Raw genomic sequence first — 19,743 nt, forward strand, 5'->3', positions numbered from 1 at the left:
ACTTAGGTAGCTGAATAGTTTGTTCGTTTTGACGCGCCTGTCCGAATAATACTCTCATGTATTTTCTATATTGTTATGAGTAGTGAGCAGCAGGCTACTCACGACTCCAACACAGGTGAATGGTACGTGGCAGTTGATTGATTTCCACATTTCTTTTCCAGTACAAGTCTTAATCCAAAGGGAAAATTATGTCCAAAACAATCCTAAACATAAAATCCTTGCTTCAATGCTTTTATTTATCAACCGAATGACGGTCAAAAAACATTTTGCTTCCTTCGTTCCCAAAAAAACGTTACTAAAAATGTTCTCATCATAAACAATGCTTATGTGCCGTAACCAATAACCAACACCAATTATAGTTTAACCAGTCAACTAAAAGCATGGAATTAACACTTTACTCTATTCTAGAATTAAGCCTAATGGAATTATTATTTGCTTAGTAAGCACAAATAATCAACACAAAATTACCAATAATTTTAACTATAGGCTACACCAACTATTATCATTAAAATAATGATATACAATGAATTTGGCTCTTGCACCAGGTATCATCAGGTGTGCCTAAGACCCAGCCCAACAGCCAACCCTTAAAATACAACCAAAGTCTGAATAGGATTAAGAGGATCAACAGAGAAGGATTTTTCTCCTGGAAAGGGTATCAATCCTATAATGAAAGCCATTGACTTCTCAATAATCCTACAGGTGGTTCTGGTTAGCTCGTTTTAATTTGTTGCACTGCGCCTTTGTGCTGAGAGTGTGAAAACAGTAAGGAATGACTGCCTCCGTGTCAAATTCATGCCAGATCAGTTATGCTGATTTTCACATAGCAGAGCTGTTGTTAATAGACACAATGAAGGCCTAGCGTAGACCTCAGTTTGCCCTAGGCCTATTTTAGGCCTAGTTTAGTACCTTAATTTAACACCTTAATACGTGAATTGAGTCAAATCCACTCAACCACATAGTAAAGTTGAATGGAGAATCGTACTCTGCTAGACCTAAATCTGGTAGGATAGTCCACAGAGATGAAACAGGAGACATCCCTTACATCACTACACTGTGAAAGCTATGTTGTATTTACATTTAGTCATTTAGCAGATGCTCTTATCCAGAGCGACTTACAGTAAGTACAGGGACATTCCCCCCCGAAGCAAGTAGGGTGAAGTGCCTTGCCCAAGGACACAATGTCATTTTTGCACGGTGGGGAATCGAACTGGCAACCTTCAGATTACTAGCCCGACTCCCTCACCGCTCAGCCATCTGACTCCCTCCCATGACCAGGATGAGCATCCACACAGTTGAGGGATGGAATGATCATGCATTCTGTGTGGGCACAGTAGAGTACTTGAACATTTTAATGACATTTTTGAGTACCTCCATTGTGTATTGCCTTGATGTGAACTATTTTCTTCCACCCATGTTCCCCTATAAATATCTCTCATTATCTTTTTACATCTCGTAGCAATCACTCTTTTTAATACCTCGCGTGGTGACTGATTGAATGCTGCTCTGTGGAGCACATCATCAATGTGTCCACCACAGTCAAACCTGTCTTTCTTTTCCTCCAATTCCTGTTTTCAGTCAACCGCTGCATCTCTAAGTGTTTCTGATGAAACACAGACCCGACACCAAATACAACGTGAAAACTGGGGAAGGAACGTCAGCGCAATTAAGCGGCAACATAAACAGGCCTCCATCTTTCCCATTCCTCCACCGATCCAGCGTGACAAACGCTCTCCTGATTTGCTGTGGTGTGGGAATATTAAACTGCACGTGGACTACAATGAATCAGGCGGTGAGGTGAAACTGCTTTTCATCCTTCTACTGTAACTGACAGCTCCAGGTGACAGTCGCTGGGAGTGTTGACACAGGGCCACGGTGTGGGGGAAATGTGATATTGTGTTATGACTAGAGAGAAGTGGTGGAGAGGAGGAGGATGTGACTTATTACACCTCCTTCCTAGAGGACATAGGGAGAGGAGGGAGGGAAGGGGGTTAAGCATGTCAAAAGGTTAAACTGCAGATGAAGTTGTCATTGCATGAACTGGAGAACATTATGACATGGACCTGGGATTTGGAGTATGTGCGTGCTTCAGAGCGTGTGCGGTGTGGGTGATAGATGTTTGAACTACGTTGTGACCATTTCAATCAGAGGATTATAAAGATGTCGTTATCATTTGATCTCATATATGAAAATATTGTATAATCGTGTTCCAAGGTGTCAAGGTTTTTGCTTAGCTCAATCCTCACTGCCCCCCCCAGGCAATGTGGACTGGATTAATTAAATGTTTGAAGAAAGGTGTACTACCCAAATACTTCCTTTCATAAATGATCTGTGGCTTCTTAATCAGGAACATTTTTCCTGCTGGCTTCACCAGAACAGCCTTTTTCAGTGTGTGTCTGAGTTCTATAAAGACGGTGAAGTAACTCGAAGGCTGTAAGGGGATTTTTTAAATATCTCCTTCATGACCTGATCGATAGGTATTATAAGCACTTCTTACGGAGCGAGGTACAGTGTTGCTGTCAGTGTTCCTGTCACCCTTCCTCCTACAAGTAGTCTGTGTAGAGCGGTAGCCTCGCCTGGCCGTCTCCCTCCCTCGCTGTGGACCAGATGGTCTCGCAGGAGAAACCTGAACAGCGTCTTGCACTCTTTCATGTCCCCCACTGCGGCGAACGCTACCCTAAACAACGGCTTTGGTTACCGGGGTTAGACAAATCCATTTCACCCGTTTGTTTTTGTTCTCCTTTCCAATTTCCAATGGAGTGACCTAAGAAAGGGAGTCCTCCAATCACATGCTGGCCCCGGTACATCCAGGAAGTCTGTCAGGACGTACTGTATGTTTTGTTGAGTGATGTGAATGATCGCATTAACCGAAGGCACTGTGGCTTTCAAAGCCTTACAGATTGACAAAATACATTGTACACTGTGTGGTTATTAACAAATAGATAAATGTGAAAGCTGCTGTGCACCACCTGTGTGTGTGTGGGTGTGTACATAATATGACTTTTCCTTGACTAGAAGCTAGAAGATGTATTTGTGCCGGTCTGTTTTCATTCATACAGCAGGTCAGAGAAGCAGTCTAGATAGTGATCAGAGATGAAATGTCTGCAAGGTGGAATTCTGTGTTTCTACTGAGTTGATCTTACATTCCTGTTTCAACAAAGTGGATTCTCAGGGGATCTCTGGGTGCTGAAGCTGTTGTCTGAACCCCTCATTGCTGATCCTTCTCCTTCAACAGAGATTAGCCTGATCAGCAAAACTACACTTAGAACATTTTCTGAAATCCTTAGATTGAACCAGTTTGATAAACATTATAAGAGGGAGGATTGAAGACTATCATCAAAGATGGCCGTCAAACAAGAATGTCAAGGGATATGTGTGTCAGAGAGCACAGCACATTTTCTTCTCAATACAGAGATTCAGTTGATTTGGAAAACTCTATAACACATCTTTTACAATCCTAACATTAAATAATTACTTACTAGTAATAAACATGATTGGGAAAGGGATTGGCGGACTCAATAAAAGAATACCAAAAGTCAAAGTCATGTGAAATGCACAGCCAGGGCATTAGTAGACCTGAGTGGGACATAATCTACTATAACCTCCTACTATCAAGCAGGACAGTCCTGAATGACAGACCTACCTGACCTATCTGCTCTGGGTCCCCTCTGGGGTCCACTGGGACTGACACTGCCCCCCCCCCCCCCACACACACACACACACTTTGGTAGGAGGAAGTATCAATATCACACTTTGTGCCTGAGGGGGAAAAAGTTGGTTTGAGACATGGTGAACCACCCTTGTTATAAACGAGGACAAAGGGGCGGGTATGTGTGTGTGTGAGTGTATGTGTGTGGGGTCAAATGCTAAGCATATGAGGGATTTCCTCTGTAACTAAGAGCGGATATATGTTTTCCTCATTGGTAGTTTTCCTGGACAATAAAATGGGTCCTGTGAGAGTGGAGGTGGGTTCCTGCTTCAGGTTTGGTCTGATGCACCCCAGTGTCTTGACATGGTCTGTGGAAGATCGGGTAGAATCAAGCATGACTTGAGAAGGGATTCAAACCACGGTTGTCTTCCCTGTAAAAGCCAAAGTGTGCCCACAGGGGGCCAGGGAAGAACGAATCACTGACCAAGGGAGGGTCATTCTCACCAAACCACTTCTACAGCATAATCCCAGGGCATGGATAATCTGCAGTCAGTATACTGAAAGAGTAGTTTACACTGACTGGTGTAACATATGGATTCATATTTTCTAACTTTGTATTATTCATTTCAATTTAGTGTATGTCTGTGTAGTGTGTGTCTATAGATTGGATATTTTTTTGTATCAAGCCTGGTCCAAGACAACAGAACATTTGGTGGAACTCCCTTCAGAATCCAAATTTGCCTGGCAGTGGCTGGACAAAGCAGCACACCGAAACAGTCTAGTATGCCCTCAAGTTTATAACCTAAAGGATCAGACATCTGAGAAAGAAAAATTATGTGTATTTTCACCAAATAATGGTGCTCAAACATAACCTGACTCACCAGAGGGTTTGTTAAACACATCCATCTGGGAAGTCGTGCTTGGAACCTGTTTGAAAAAGGGCAGGCACTTTCAAAAATACTTGGCAGGTGATTGGATAAACCATCTGTCTGTCATCGTCCGTCACAGGCTAACTTCAACCACACCTGCAGCTGCCAGTAGTTCCTCATAGGATGCTGATTGGTCCGAACCACTGTGGTTCGGACACAAACTAATAACTTAGTAAACTTGATTCTCATGTGGTCGTGATCTCGTAAATCCAGCTGTCTTGCAAGGTTAGCTCAAACAAGCATGCACTAGTGAGCTGTGGGAGAAGAAGTAAGACTACTCTCATGGCTGACAGGCCAGAATATTTCTTGTTCTTTACAGCATCATGTAAAGAGAGTGTGCTTTGTTTCCTTATTGATGGGCACTGTCAGCTCCACCACCACGCGCCAGGCCTACGGGTGACATCGACATCAGAAGAACGATGGAAGGCTGCGAGATGAGAAGAGGGCTCTCTGTGAGGTTTACTCAGAGAGACACTGATACAATGAGAACAGATGGGACCCATTTTCTCCAGTCACACAGGATCAGAACGGTCCGGTACTATTCAGTCGTTTTCTAGAACTCTAGACCGTCTGGATAGCCTCTGGCATGGACAACAGAGAGTTCTACGGAACGTTTGGTTTGCTGGATTGTCAAAACAACGCAGTTGGGGTTCTGGGTCATGCAGAGAGATAGCATGTTACCCCACACACATTGAACAAACACCACCATGATAGTTCGACATAGATCTGTTGACGTTCAAAACTCCATTAATGTAGATGAACGATACCCTGAGTCAAGGTGGTTGGGGACCTCTGTCTTCTTGACCCGATGACTAAGTCGACACTGACGCGCAGATGTTAATGGTGAGTCTTTCCACACCATATCTATCATCTTTGGAGAAGATCGGCAAACGCGAACCAGACCTCTACGATTGATGAATGCCCACGTGTGTGCATACGGACGTACGTACAGAACACGGAGACAGGGTCAGCGAAGACAGGTCCTAATAACGCGTGTCGTGTTGAAGGATGGGCATAGCGCTTTAGGTAGGAGGTAGGCAGGCAGCGGCAGTCACTCATCTGTGAGAGATTCTGTTGAAAAGCAAAGACTGAGAAGACACCTGGGCAGACACAAAGTGCAAGGGGTTCGGAGTTCCCAATCCTCTCCGCTTGCCCAAACCTGAGTGCCAGAAAGAGTAATCCCCTTATGACCACTGGGTGTGTTTATCGGTCTCATTTGACCTTTCACCCCTCACGCCAGCAAGAGTGAAACCTCCCATCTGACCCACTCGACAGAAGATCGCACCCTGCCCTCCGTCAAGGACAATGGTCCGCTGAAGTCTCTAGCGTCCATCAAAACAATGTCATTGGTTCCGTGTGGGTTTTGCCAGTGTAGACGGGACAGTTTCCTGAATTTTCTGTGGGAAACCAATACGGTGATACGCTGGATACAAGTGAGAGACACTTGGCAGATTATCAGCTCAAACAAACCGCTAAACGACATTTGGTCTGGTCTCAATTTAATTCAAATGCGGGACACAAAGTGATTTGGCCTTGTTCTTATTTGCGCAAAGGTTTTTGAAGTCGTTTAATGAATGAAACCTGTTGGGGAGAGTACTCTGTGTGGTTGGTCCAGGCAGAATTAAAGGAAGCAGAAAGGAAAGAGGGAAAAAGAAAGAGACCGAAAGAGAGAAATATAGAGAGGCAGGGAGAGAAACATGGGCCCAACCACTTCCTGGGTCCTGGGTCTTGTTAGGGTGTTACTGGGTGGCATCGGGCCAATCCTAGGGCTGGGTCCTTGCTGATCTGAAGCACGTGTGTGTGAAAGTTTGGGTGTTTCATTCAAAACTATTGTAAAATAGTGGAGAAACACATGAGACGTGAAAACAAGCTATGATCAACAACTTAGTAGATTACTGATCTCGATGCCATCTTGGTGCTCTCTGGTTTATCTCTGTAGGGCCCTACTGCCCTCTTGCCCCCCTATGCACACACATACACGCACACACATACACACGTTTAACACTTTATTGCCCCTACCAGACTTTCCCAATTATGTTGTATGTCTCTCATCAACTCCAGCTCTCCTGGTGAATGTTCCTGCTAGACCTCATATATTCTTCTCTATATTGTCTGTCAAACTATGTTTCCACTTGACTGCTCTATGTCAGCTCTACCTTGTCTGACCTCCCACCTCTCTTTCTGTTCTCGCCTCTCCCCGTCTTTTTATACGACTCATACAGCCAATTACTCTGTCTCCACTGAGCATTTCACAACAATGAGTGTCCTTTTTGACAATGTTTGCTTGGTACCAAAAAGCAATGGTGTTTTGTCAGAAGAGGCTGTTAGCCAGTGGCATCCTGTTTCTATTTTGGCACGGTCGTGTTTCGACACGTATCAGGGGGACACCAAAAGCCCTTTGCGAACGCCGCCATCGTGGCACAGCGGCAAGGCTCACTCGAGGCGTGATTAACGGCGCTCGGTTGACGGCCGTGTCAAAACACATCAGTCGGGCGGGGGGATTGAGAGCGCTGATCTCGTTGTGTGCTGCACGCTGACATGTTTATGGGTTTACATGAGCCTACTGGCATGCTAACGCCACAAAGTTACAGTTTGTTTAGCTCCATTGCTGTTTACAGAGATTGACTCGCAGCTGCTTAGCTTGGGTGATCCTCAAAGAGTTTTACACATTTGTGATTGATGTGGTTTGATTCTTGCGGTGGAACAGGTCAGAAAGACGGGTCGTAAATCAGCCCGCACTAATGCAGACAAACAGTCTACATGTGTTGCATCTCAGTGTCTGCTGATATACGGCAGATAGGTTATCCCACACTCACACACACACACCCTCTTACTCCTACACAAGCACACGAATTCCCAGGAGGAGTGTGTGTGGGGTGTCCTGGAGAGGTGAAGGCTGGAGACAGCGAGGATCGGGTCGCAGAGGCGTGTCGTGTTGACGGGGTCAATGAAAGGTTGTGACCAAAATGGTCATGTTCGGTGACTCCACGACAATTGGCTTTGATCCGACAGATTCACCTGGCAGTCTGACGCTTGGGGGTCCCTGTGCACGCATGCACGCACGCACACACTCACAAACACACACGGAGGTGAGGAGAAACATGCGTGACCCAGATAAAACTCAATCCCAAACCACGCGTCCACTCGCTAAGGGTCCAGGGTCAAGTTCACGGCAATTTGACAACGTCGGCTGTCACCCTTGACACGACACCCACCCACACACACACCATGTACACTTACTCCCTCGGTGAGGGTAATTCCTCAGTGAGTGTTCGACCTCGGATCCTGTGTCTCCTCTTCCTCAAACTCCTGACACTTACGGATACTATCTTCCGATATGTGCGAGTGCGACCCACCAGCAACCAGTGCAAAACACAAACAATGAAGCCTAGATTAGAACAATCTGTTTGTGCCAGAGACCTCTGTTTTGTCCCACAAGGCTGACAATGTTCAAACTGAATGAGGGAGAGAGGGTTAGAGCTAAGGGAAGTACAGGCCACATATGGGCTTGGTTAGCTGTTGGGTTAGCTCACTACCTCTCCAACTCTCTTGCTCTTGCCTGGTAGGAACAGCATGGTTGGTGTTAGTGTTTACTCTGCTTCAGTTCTCCTGAGAACACGCTAGAAGCTTCTTCTGAGGTCGCTGCGGCTGTGAGGCCCGTACATGCCATACAGACAGATTAGAGTAGGTTCTCGACCACTCGCTCTCTCTACCTCCTCTCTTTCGCTTTCAAACTCTTTCTTCTCGTCTCCTCCTGTCACGTCTGCAGGGTGAGAGAAATTGAAAAGTGTGCCGCAAAAGAACTTTGAGAGGCTTTGAGAGTGAGGTGGCGGGTGAAGGTATGGTGAGGAGAGTGAGACAGGCGGCGGACCGGCATATTGGCAAACAGACAGACATACAGACAGATAGGCAGGGACAGTCACAGACAGGCGAGCAGGCAGGCAGCCAAACAGGCACAATGTAACGCACAACCTAATTGAATCCAGCGAAGACATGAATCCACTAATAAAAAGTTGCAGAACAGGATATGAAAACTTGAGTTCAAATCCACATTCAAATGGATCGTCGGTTTTGACAGAGGGCAAATTATGTCTTTGGCTTCCAGTGGAATCACAATTATTAGCGGGTCAGCATTTTGTGATGCTGTATGTACTTTGCCAGTGTTTTGGCGACCTACTTTGAGACCACCATCAAGATGACTCAGGAGTCAGGTGGCTGAGCGGTGAGGGAATCGGGCTAGTAATCCGAAGGTTGCCAGTTCGATTCCCGGTCATGCCAACTGACGTTGTGTCCTTGGGCAAGGCACTTCACCCTACTTGCCTCGGGGGAATGTCCCTGTACTTACTGTAAGTCGCTCTGGATAAGAGCGTCTGCTAAATGACTAAATGTAAATGTAAATGTAAATGACTAAGTGTTGCGGTGGAGCGCTACCACCACAAACCTCCAGCAGCGAGACAAATAAACACCAGCATGCAGAGCAATAACAACAGTCAGGACACACACAAACACTCACACAAACACAGAAAATACTCAGACAGAGACACCCTAACCCCCGCAAACAGCAACTTTTACACCAACAGACCCTAACAATGGCAACACACCATCCTCCTCAGCTCCCCCCTCCCTCTAGGCCATTACAATCCTATCAGACAAGGAGGAAATGCTTGGTCTAACCTCCCCCCTCCACCTGTTAGCCTATTTTAGCGCTAAGGCACCACTCCTCTAATCGGCTGGGCCGCATCTGCAGCGCTTTAATGCGTGACAATGCTCTGCAGCTGTATGCACGGTGGAGGGAGGTAATGACGCCGCATCGTCTAATCTCCCTCTGTTCGCTTTGTGTTTAGGAGCTGTGAATATAAACACTCGTTAATCATGCGTTCGGGGTGTGTGAGGGGAGTGCGGGCATGAAAGGGGAGCTCTGCATTTCATCACCCAACTCTACATTTACGCTGCACGTGCGAGCGGCTGGATAGGATTTCTGTTAGTCGCTGCTATCGTACTCCTAATTATTTTGACAGACGTTTTTCTTTTCGCCCAACGTCTTTTGGCCTCTTATCTTGCGCTCTCAACTTTTTCATATTTAAAATGAAATGCCCCTAGGTACGTTTATGGTGTATTGCTTTAATCACATGCTCTTTAGCCTTTCTCCAGCAGAGCTATAGAAATGGCCAGCCATGACTCCTTAACTGTGGCTAATTTCATTGGCCCGTGCAAGGGTCCAAACACACACCCCTGAGGCACTCCACAATCCAATAAAGCGCTTCATGATATTTTAACCACAAACATTAGGCCAATCAAAAGCAGGTGTTGCTTTGCTGACCGCTCCATCTCCAGTTATTCTTAACATTATGATGCCAGAGGCTGTGTGTGTGTGTGCACGCACATGTGTGTCTCAAAACCTGAAAACCTTCATATTAAAAGTGAAAACCACCATACAGTACCCAGAGTGGAAAGTTTTACATTTGAGTTCGGAGGTCAAGAATTATTATGCTTAAAGAAAAAAAGCCTATTCATTTTTTTATTGCAGCATTGCTACAATAAATACACTTTTGGTGGATTCCAAGAAGTTATTGTAGAGAAAAAAAAAGCAGAGAAGTATTTAAAACATGCAGAAACACTGTAGAAACTGTCATGGCTGGCTATAATGGACAGCAGGTGCTTGTGTCTTAAACATGTGCAGCTCTGAAAGCCCCACACCCCCAAACACTCATAGTCAGGAAACGGAAAACAAATAGGCTTTTAAAATAACTCCTAATGGCATGGTCTTTTCTGTGGCCTTATTTAAAGCCATAACTGCTACTAAATGGTAAATTGGCTTTGTTTAATCGGGGCTAGTTAACGTTTCCTCTGAGATGAAAGTGCCCAAATATGTGGGTAACTGGAAAGGGCTTGTTGACAGTGTGCTGACAGAGAGAGGAACAGACACACAGACGTTCACACGCGTAGACCCAATCGAGGCCATGCATGCGCAGGACGTACAGTTTGGACAGTATGTGCAGATCCAAACGAGGGCCCCCCCGTCACACCCATGCCCTGTAATGACACGGCACATTTGACTGCGCCATGGTAACCGCCTCCGGTGACGGCGGTGAACGCGAGCAGACGAGACGTCTGTCCGGGGCGCGGGGAACATTCCAGACATTCTGCCGAGGCTGACGACGCAGTCCCTCCGATCAGCTCCACCTCTCCCCCCCACCCCCCTGCGTCCCGACCTGAAGCTGTCCCTGGGAATAATGAAGGAGGGATCTGGGATAACAAGCCCTGTCCTGCTCTCCATCCTCACCCCACAACCCAGGAGGGTGTTCCTGGTCCTCCAGTCTGCTGAATGCTGGAGACACCTGAGAGATGCAGCGGGGACCACCATCATAAAGGGATTATCGGCCATAACCATCTGTAGTAAACACAACCATCTCCAGCTAGCACAACCATTTCTAGTTAACATAACCATCTCCAGCTCACATAATTAATTGGAATCAGATCCCTATTTGAGATAGCGAGGTTGGTAGATGGAGAATGGATAGGCTGTGTGAAGACTGTACACAGTCATGACTGTCATAGTCACACATAGTCTGCATACAGTCATGAGCCTGTATGCAGGCTCTTTAGTATACTGGCCCTCACACACACACACACACACAAACACACATCTGTGACTCCGCTCTAAAGGGGTGAGAATTCCAACGACACCATACGGTCTATCACAGAGTTCCTGGTCTAACTGTCGCCCCTCTCCTGTCACCACCTGTTCCTTTGAGTGTCAGAGGCTATCTAGGGCTTAACACAGCACGCAAGAACGTGTACTATAACCTACTACACACAGCTGGCTCACACACACACACACACACATACAGTACATCCGTGACTCAACTCCAGAGGGGTGATAATCCTAACTATTTCACACGCATGTGCACACACACACACACACACACCGTCTATGCCATGACTCTACTCCATGGAGGTGAAAATTCAGTGTAAATCCCACTTTGCCATGCACACACATTCATGCACTCACACATTGTCACACATAGGCACATCGTCAATGAGTCTAGTAATGAGTCTAGCAGGGTGACCATTTTACCACGGTGACGCCAGGTCAGGAATTTCCTCATAAGTCATACTGCCGACCCCAGACCCTTAAGTAATATGACAGTGGGGATATCACAAAACCCAACCATGAATAAATATGGGGTCTCCAAACTGACAGGGGTAGGGTGATATTGTATATGAAAATCCGAATCTATTAAGTTATTTTATTAGCCTGTTAAAAGACATCAGACCACACACACAATCTCTGTACTCAGTACTAAGACTCGACCTCTTCTCCCTCTGAGGGCTAGATTATTATGGGCTGCTTTATGAGGTCGCCTGGGTGACAAAGACAGGGAGGTGTTATTCCCATGACCAAGGGGGGAAGTTAACAAAGGTCGCAGGTCACGCACACACAGGAAGGATCCGGTTTTACACTTAGTTCACTGGATGGGTTTACGGCATCCAGAGTTTCTAATGGAAGATCCGTTTTAGGGTGTCCCAGCCACCTGTTTGGTAGAACCAGATGGAGCTGCACATTAGTACTGCTTCCTTTTCCTTGTACTTAAAATGGACAATCTGTAAAACCATCTATTGTTCCAAAGACATCAACGATAGTTTCGAGTGGCAATGCCGTAGTGATCAAGAATGTCGTAGACAATGGCTACTGTGAAGACTGACAGTCCGGTTCGAGTGCTTAAGGTTGGACACACACGTCAGACAGCGACAAAATCGTCTGAGGTGAAGAGCGTGGTGGCAGAAGTAGTTCCTGTCCAGCTAAAAGGTCAGTGCGTAGACTGGATCCTTCGCTGGGGCGTTTCGATACGGTCCTGACTTATTCAGCCCATAAAGCCAATGACCAGGCGCCATGCTGGGATGATGAGAAACACAGCCTAAGATCCCACCAGGCGTCAGGGAGCGCCCGGAAACATTTTTAAAGGGCTGAAACTACAAGTGTAATCTGTGTGAAGGTATCGTGCAAATGTCGAATTTTTATCACAACTATTTGAGGATTTGGTCAAAATCCATTTACCGCGCCCTGCACGGCAAATGTAATGCTGACGTGGTTTGGTGGCTGATGGAGAAAAAAAAACAATGACGGGGACGTAGAAGAGCATGTAGAATGCCATCACAGCTGTGCTTCCAGTTCAGACGCTATTTATTCACAGCGACGAGGACATGTGGATGTGTCGGACCCACTTGCGCATGACAGAGGCGAAATATGTTGAGAGTTGGGTCCCATTCTTGAGCACTCTACACAGCTGCGCTGCTGTTGATTCACTTGATTCTGTCAACTCCAACTCGCCCTCAACATTGTCCCAAGGAGCTGCATGTAAAAAGGTTTGACGGAAAACCTGCTTCAACAAGTCGAGGGGGTTGGGAAGGGAGGGGGAGGAGAGAGGGTGAAAAACTCAATTTGAAGTTGAAGGATCAACAGGGGCAAAGAATCAACAGACAAATCACATCAGCTCATCCATACCAGGCGAGGGAGGGATGGACATGTGTGCTTCCTGTGTGGATTGAGTGTGTGTATGTGCAGACAGAGAGTGTGAGTGTGTGTACCGTGCCTCGCTCAGGTTGGCAGCTCCATCAGCGAGGTCATTATGTAACACACGCACACCTAGCCTAGCTCCGCGTAGAGAAGATGACTAGAGAGTAAACACTGGAGACACGACGTCTCAGTCAAGCGTTTAGAGTCAACACCACCAGCAAACCCTTGATGAGCAACAGTGGGTGTTTGAGGAGGGTGTGCACAACATGCTGGTGCATATCTCCGTGTGTCTGTGTGTTTGCGCGTGTGTGATAGAAAAGCAAGTAAATATGTGCGCAAGCGAGCGAAGAGGCCCTTCAATGGAGTTAGGGAGCGGGAAGAAGGGGGATTACTGCCCAACCACTGTATCTCCCAATCACAGCCGACAACAGTAGGGCTCATTAGCAGATTGTCATCAGGGAAAAAGCGCTGCACGCAAAGCAGGCTCAACAGTCCATACTCAACAGTCTGATTCACTTCTAGGCTGCGCCAGAATCGACAGAAACAACAAACAAGCTGGATATCAGTGGGACTGCTTCTTCTTTCCAGCTGAACAAATGTTCCGTTCATTTAATAGGCTAGGTCCAGAAACTGGGTGTGAAGTTTCCCAACATTATGAGCGTTTGTAACATGTGACATGATAGTATTATACATGTCATGATTTGATGGTGTGCAGCCATGTAGGCTACTTCTGTTGTGACAAGGAAGTTCAGATCAGCTTGCCCTTTTCCAGAACATTCCCTGCAGAACATTTACAGTTCAACCAATACATGGACCTAATACCACAGTCAAAGATCCACTTCCCCCTAGTCCTCAGGGGACACACACAACCTTGATATGGAAGTATGTGAGAAAGCACACACACACACACACAGGCACGCACACACACACACACACACACACACACACAGGGTGAAAGCAGTCCTGGCTTCTCTGGCTCACTGGAGTTACTGGAGAGATCAGCTATTAAGATTGGCTCTGGCTGTGAAAACAGGGTCAGGTCAGCTACCTTCTTTCTGTCTCTCTCACACACACACATACACACACACACACACACAATCACATGCCGGCACGCATGCACACACACACATCTACAATACCAAACCCAACCTAAACTGGGTCGATGTGGGTCAAATGCCAGTTAACCTATTTTCCTCCTCAAATACTTTAAATACTTCCCTGTCTGGAGAACCAGAATGTAGCCAGAACCGGTACCAAATCAAGCCTGACCTACGAAGACATCTAGCAATTGTTACCACACTCCAAACACCTAGTTTTACAACATCAGATCTCTACAGGGTGTGTGTGTGGGGGGTGTAAGGAGGCTGATTTGGAGCTGGGCGTTGGGATTAGGGAGAGAACAAGATACCCTAGCCTGAAAACGAGACTCCCTTTAAGACAAACGGGGCGTGGAAGATCCAACTCAGTCCCAGTCTGTCGTCAGTCGGTGAATAGCTGTCAAGGGGTCATGCAACACTTAAAAGAAAGGTGAGGGAGCTGAGGGTGTGAGCGTTCGTTAAGGGCTCTTGTTTGATGCGTTCGACGTATTCAAATGCACGCCCTCACACACACACATGCCCATAGATCAGAGAACACAGAGATACCATCCCTAAATGACCCTAAGACTCGGTCTGGGTGATATTTTTGTTGGGCGGGACATGAGGAGTGTCTGTGTTGACGGCCGAGAACAAGAACAGATGATTTTCAAAAGGGGAGAGCCGTCGTAGACATAATAGAGAGATGCAGCACGCAAGCGCGAACACAAATACACACACCGCTTAAGGCCAAAAACACCCTCTTCTACATGAGGTCCCGTTCAAGAAAGTCAGAGTTGTTTCAGTCAAACGGTAGAAACATCCACGCATCAGCGGCAATCGAGGGTGGTGCATTATGAGAAGCCCTCCCTCTCACTCTCTCTCTCTCTCTCTCTCTCATTCTCTCCCTCTCTATCTCTCACTTTCACCATCCTCCACTCCAATCACCTCAGATTCTGGGTAATTAAACTCAACATGCCATAATGGTTTCCATACCCCCGCTTCCATCTCGGGAGTTAAGAGGCCTCACGTTTATTCACTGGAATTGTGAAATGCCGACAGGAGAGAGGTGTGGGAGGGGAAGAGTGAGAAGCGGGGATATGAGAAGAGGAGATGCGAGGTGTGGCAAAGAAAGCCAAGGTGTGCAGAGGAGAGGCAAGTAACGGAGGGTAGAGTATAGTGGAAGGAGAAGCGATGAGGAGAGGGAGAGGACAGAGAAGAGACAAAGGAGAGGGAGGAGAGAAAGGAGGGGAGATGAGAGGAGAAAGAGGAAGGGAGATGAGAGGAGAAAGAGGAAGGGAGATGAGAGGAGCGAGAGGAGGGGAGATGAGAGGAGAGAGAAGAGGAGAAGAGAGAGAGAGGAGCGAGAGGAGGGGAGATGAGAGGAGAGAGAGAGAGAAGAGGAGAAGAGAGAGAGAGGAGCAAGAGGAGGGGAGAGGAGAGGAGAGGAGAGAGAGAGAGAGAGAGAGAGAGAGAGAGAGAGAGAGAGAGAGAGAGAGAGAGAGAGAGAGAGAGAGAGAGAGAGAGAGAGAGAGAGAGAGAGAGAGAGAGAGAGAGAAGAAGAGAGAGAGAGGAGCGAGAGGAGGGGAGAGACTTTTTCACAGCAAAGCTGAACACCAGCCAACATGCCCTCCCACAGACCCAAGGACAGATGCTTCCAATAAATGGCATTTCAGGACCAAACTTTCATTGTTGCTTTTTAGCTCATATGTTGGACCAAGTACGTACAGACTGGTTATTTAAATAAACATTTGGACCCCTGTCTCTAATCTCAACCACAAAGTTCAGCACAAAATGCAGACATACTGTAGATTTGCCTAAACCTGTCGTTGTATTCAATGAGACTCAAAATACCAAAGTTGATCTTTCTGTCTCTAAAAGAAGATTGTACAGTTCCTCTATCATTTTGCATCACTTTCTCCCCCTCCCTGCTATCTATGTTGTCATTCCTTCTACAATACTTTTTTCATAGGATTTGAGCTGCACTCTTTTGGGTCAAATGCATGCAGTGTTAACACACACACACAACTCTCCAGCTTGTCTGCTTCGGCCATCTCTACAGCTCACAGGATGTGCACCACTAAACACTTTAACATCCGTCCCATGAAGCCTTGAGGCAGGTCCCACAGCTTCCATGCTGCCAAACGTCTCTCTGTCTCTCTCCACCTGCACCTTCTCTCTCTTTCAGATTCTCTCTCTCCCTCCCCTTCCCTTCCCTCTACCTCCAGAAGGTAATATCAAGCTCCAGCTATGAAATACAAGAGGCCCGAGAGAGCATGTTGCGCGATATGGAATGGTTTCTAGTCATTTCAGGGCCTGTGCGGCTGCGGGCTTTGAAGAGCCAAACACAGCCAGATGAAGGATACCTGACCTCTGGTCTAGACATGAGATGTACGATTGGAGCATGCCAGAGGTGTTTATAATACCGACTGTGGTCCACTTTGTGTGCATTGCTCATACAGTTTTCACTGTTCACACGTGAGCTAATGTTCAGTGATTTAGATAGCGATTCTCCAGCAGCCGTATCATGATAGATTCATGTATTTTCAACGTAAACATGGCGGAGCCAGAAAAAAGACCGGATTCTGGAAAGTTCAACAGTTACAGAAGTGATATATTGTGACACATTGGCTTAAGCATTAAGTACACTAAAACATGATGTTTTCTTTAGGCTAGAAACCGGAAACTACCCTTCAATATACTTAAGGGGTCAGCCTGCTGCCAGTGAGTACCGATGGAGCATTAAACTCCATTACTCAACACTACACGACACAGACCCAAAACCCAGAGTGGTTCATCTATTTACTTCGCCACAGAAGGCTGTTGGTGCACCAAAAAAGCAAGCATCGGAGGAGGCCTGTCCGGTCACACCCCCCTGGAGCACTCTGCTCCATTGAAACCCTCCTTATGTCTCTTTGACTAAGCACAATGGAGATGCTTGAGCTGAGACAAGCTAAGTCCCAGGGCTCCTTGGGGGTGAATGGCTTCATAAATCCCAGGGTGGAGACCAGAGAGATTGGCCCGGGGACCACCTGCATCGCTGGGAGACACTGGCGCGTGAGGAGCAGAGGCTGCGTTACAAAGCTTCCGTCCCACAAACAGCTTAACCCTTGTGCTGCCTTCGGGTCACATGACCCAAAGGTTCATAACGAACCATCGTTGTGTTTACCCAATTTTACACAATACAAAAACAAATAAAAATAATTTTCTTTTAACCTTCGCAATGTGGGGGGTCTGAGACAGCCCAACGGTTAAAAGAAAATTTGTTTTTGTATGCGGTAAAGTTGTCGCAATACGACGGTGGGTCACAATGACTGATGGGTCAGAATGACCCGAAGATAACACAAGGGTTAAAGGGATATCACCAGCCATAGAAGTTATTTGGGTAGAGGAAACCAATGTGATTTTGGTTGTTTGAGTCAACAATCTGGACACTCCTGAATTTCCCAAGGCAATTCACCAATCCATGTTCCAGAACTTTTAGATTGCTCACAAGAACCCTGAAAAGGTTCAAGAACTTCTCTGGTTCAGCTCCATCTTCGAGCTCAGGAACCCCAGGAAATAAAACCATCATCTCCGACGATCAGCAACCGTGACCATGAATTTATTCACCACCCCCCAACCACCAGCAGCGTGAAAGGTGGAAGACCAGATGAGCTCAAGAAGAAGTGAGGTAGCACGGGACCAAAACACAGAGGTGAGCTGTGTCACTGTGGGCTCATGCGTAGTGCATGGCTAAATGCCTGATAGCAGCCAAGGGCACGTCCAGGCAGTAACTCTGCCTCCCACAGCTTATCTCTGACATAAAATACCAAATGGCGTTAAAACAAGAGTGAAAACATGAGAGCGTATCGGAAAGTGTACCAATTCAGACATGGTTAAGCACACCTCTGTGTGCTCCGTTTTCGTTCAGAAGGAGGTTGTAAATCTGAATGTTCTACGTTCGAGGTTGCACAATAAATCCATTCTGTCAAGCAGCAATCTCCGTGGATTTTAGAGACCACATTTTGGAGTCTTTATAACTTCCACATGTGGGATATGAGAGAGGCATTTTTTCTTTCTTCCTTTCTTTTTTTGCTGCATCAACTGTATAAACAGCGTTGTGCCTCTGGGCCAGACTGGACCTCTGTGTCACTCAGTCCAGGTTGCTATTGTTCTGCTAGTCTCCACACACAAACACACAAGCTCTGATAAATGGGCTACTCGAACACTTATCATGCACAGCAGGGACGGATCAAGACATTTTCACCTGGAGTGGCAGGAGGCAGTTGTAGGGTGGCATGAAGGCATGGAGGAACAGTCTGACCTGGCGCCACCATAAATTATAATCATATTGTAGTAATAATAATACAACTAACATTATTGAATAACATGTACTATAATATTGCTTTTTTGCAGCTTCCACACCTTGGTTCCACCAGTGACGCACATTATTCATCTGGTGCATTCTATTCTGTATATTATATAAACACTTTAACATTCTATCAGCATCCATGACGGTGGTGGGAGCCATCAGCCGGAGTAGAGGAGAGATTTACCTGGGGGACAGGTGCACTCTGGAACAACTTCCCTGGCCAGGCGAAGTTTGGGAAGCAGTAGATTCAGCCTCTGGCAGAGGATAAAGGTGGAAAAGGCTTCAATGTGCGATGTAGATGATTAAATGGTATGTTGTTATCAATTGTATCATTAAAGATTTATTACGAATCAGCTGACAAGAGAAGAGCAACACAAACCATCTCCAAACGAATGATTTATCTGCGTGAAGCACTTTCTGTTCCACATTGGTGTGAAAATCGTGCTCCTCAATTGTATTAAGAAGACATGCATGTGGCCCAGAGCATTTAGACATGAAAAAAACATTACCTCTTGCACAAGCTTTTCAATCATAACTTGAAGATGAGGTACAGTCCAGTTCTCATCCAGCACAGTTGCGTCGGGATGCTGCGGATACGTTTTCTCAGTTTCCAGCTTGCGCACTCTGTATTCCAGGTGAGACGTTTTGAAGTTAACCAGTAAACAAAATACCACGGAACATACCCACAACACAATAAAAAACACCGTGGGCAAACTGCCCTTACAGTGTTTAGTTTTAAATTTATCTGTGTTAGACTTCGTCGTTTTTTCCTCTGAGTTTGATGGACTTCCCATTTTGAAGACGGAAAAATGGTTTAAACACTTTTAATATTATTTATGTTGCTGCTTTCCCGCGGTTAGAGGTGCTGATGTCAGATACCGACTTTGTTAAAGTAGTCGAGTCATTAGTAGAATGACCGTTTCATAGCCGAGCATCTTCGAAAGACATCCACAAGCTGACTTGCAAAAGCTGCTCGACTGTGGTGATTGGTTACGCGCAGTCAGGACCGTCCAGCCAGTCCCACATAGGATGGAGATAATGTACACTTCCAAAGAGAAAGTATACTCCCCAGTTAATTTACGGTGCAAGAGTAATATACTTAACGTTAAATCAAGCACCGCTTTCCCTTCTTGTAAACGTGACTGATATTCTAAGCGTTCGACTTACGGAGAGAAAAGAATGTTGGCCTTCGCATACTTCCATACGAAGTACATTAACAC

At 46.2% G+C, this 19,743-nt stretch overlaps 1 protein-coding gene across 1 annotated transcript in view; it reads right to left on the reverse strand.

Moving 5' to 3' along the window:
- LOC136963176 (collagen alpha-1(XXIII) chain-like) overlaps positions 1-19,317 on the reverse strand; it is a 38,432-nt gene extending 19,115 nt beyond the window's left edge. The window contains exons 1-2 of the mRNA XM_067257216.1: positions 19,033-19,317; positions 18,708-18,777 (exon numbers count right to left, since the gene is read on the reverse strand). Of these exons, the coding sequence (XP_067113317.1) occupies positions 18,708-18,777; positions 19,033-19,317 (355 nt within the window). The remainder of the gene's footprint in view (positions 1-18,707; positions 18,778-19,032) is intronic.
- Positions 19,318-19,743: the final 426 nt, after the last annotated feature.

The sequence above is a fragment of the Osmerus mordax genome, chromosome 19, assembly GCF_038355195.1.
Source record: "Osmerus mordax isolate fOsmMor3 chromosome 19, fOsmMor3.pri, whole genome shotgun sequence".
Classification (NCBI taxonomy): domain Eukaryota; kingdom Metazoa; phylum Chordata; class Actinopteri; order Osmeriformes; family Osmeridae; genus Osmerus; species Osmerus mordax.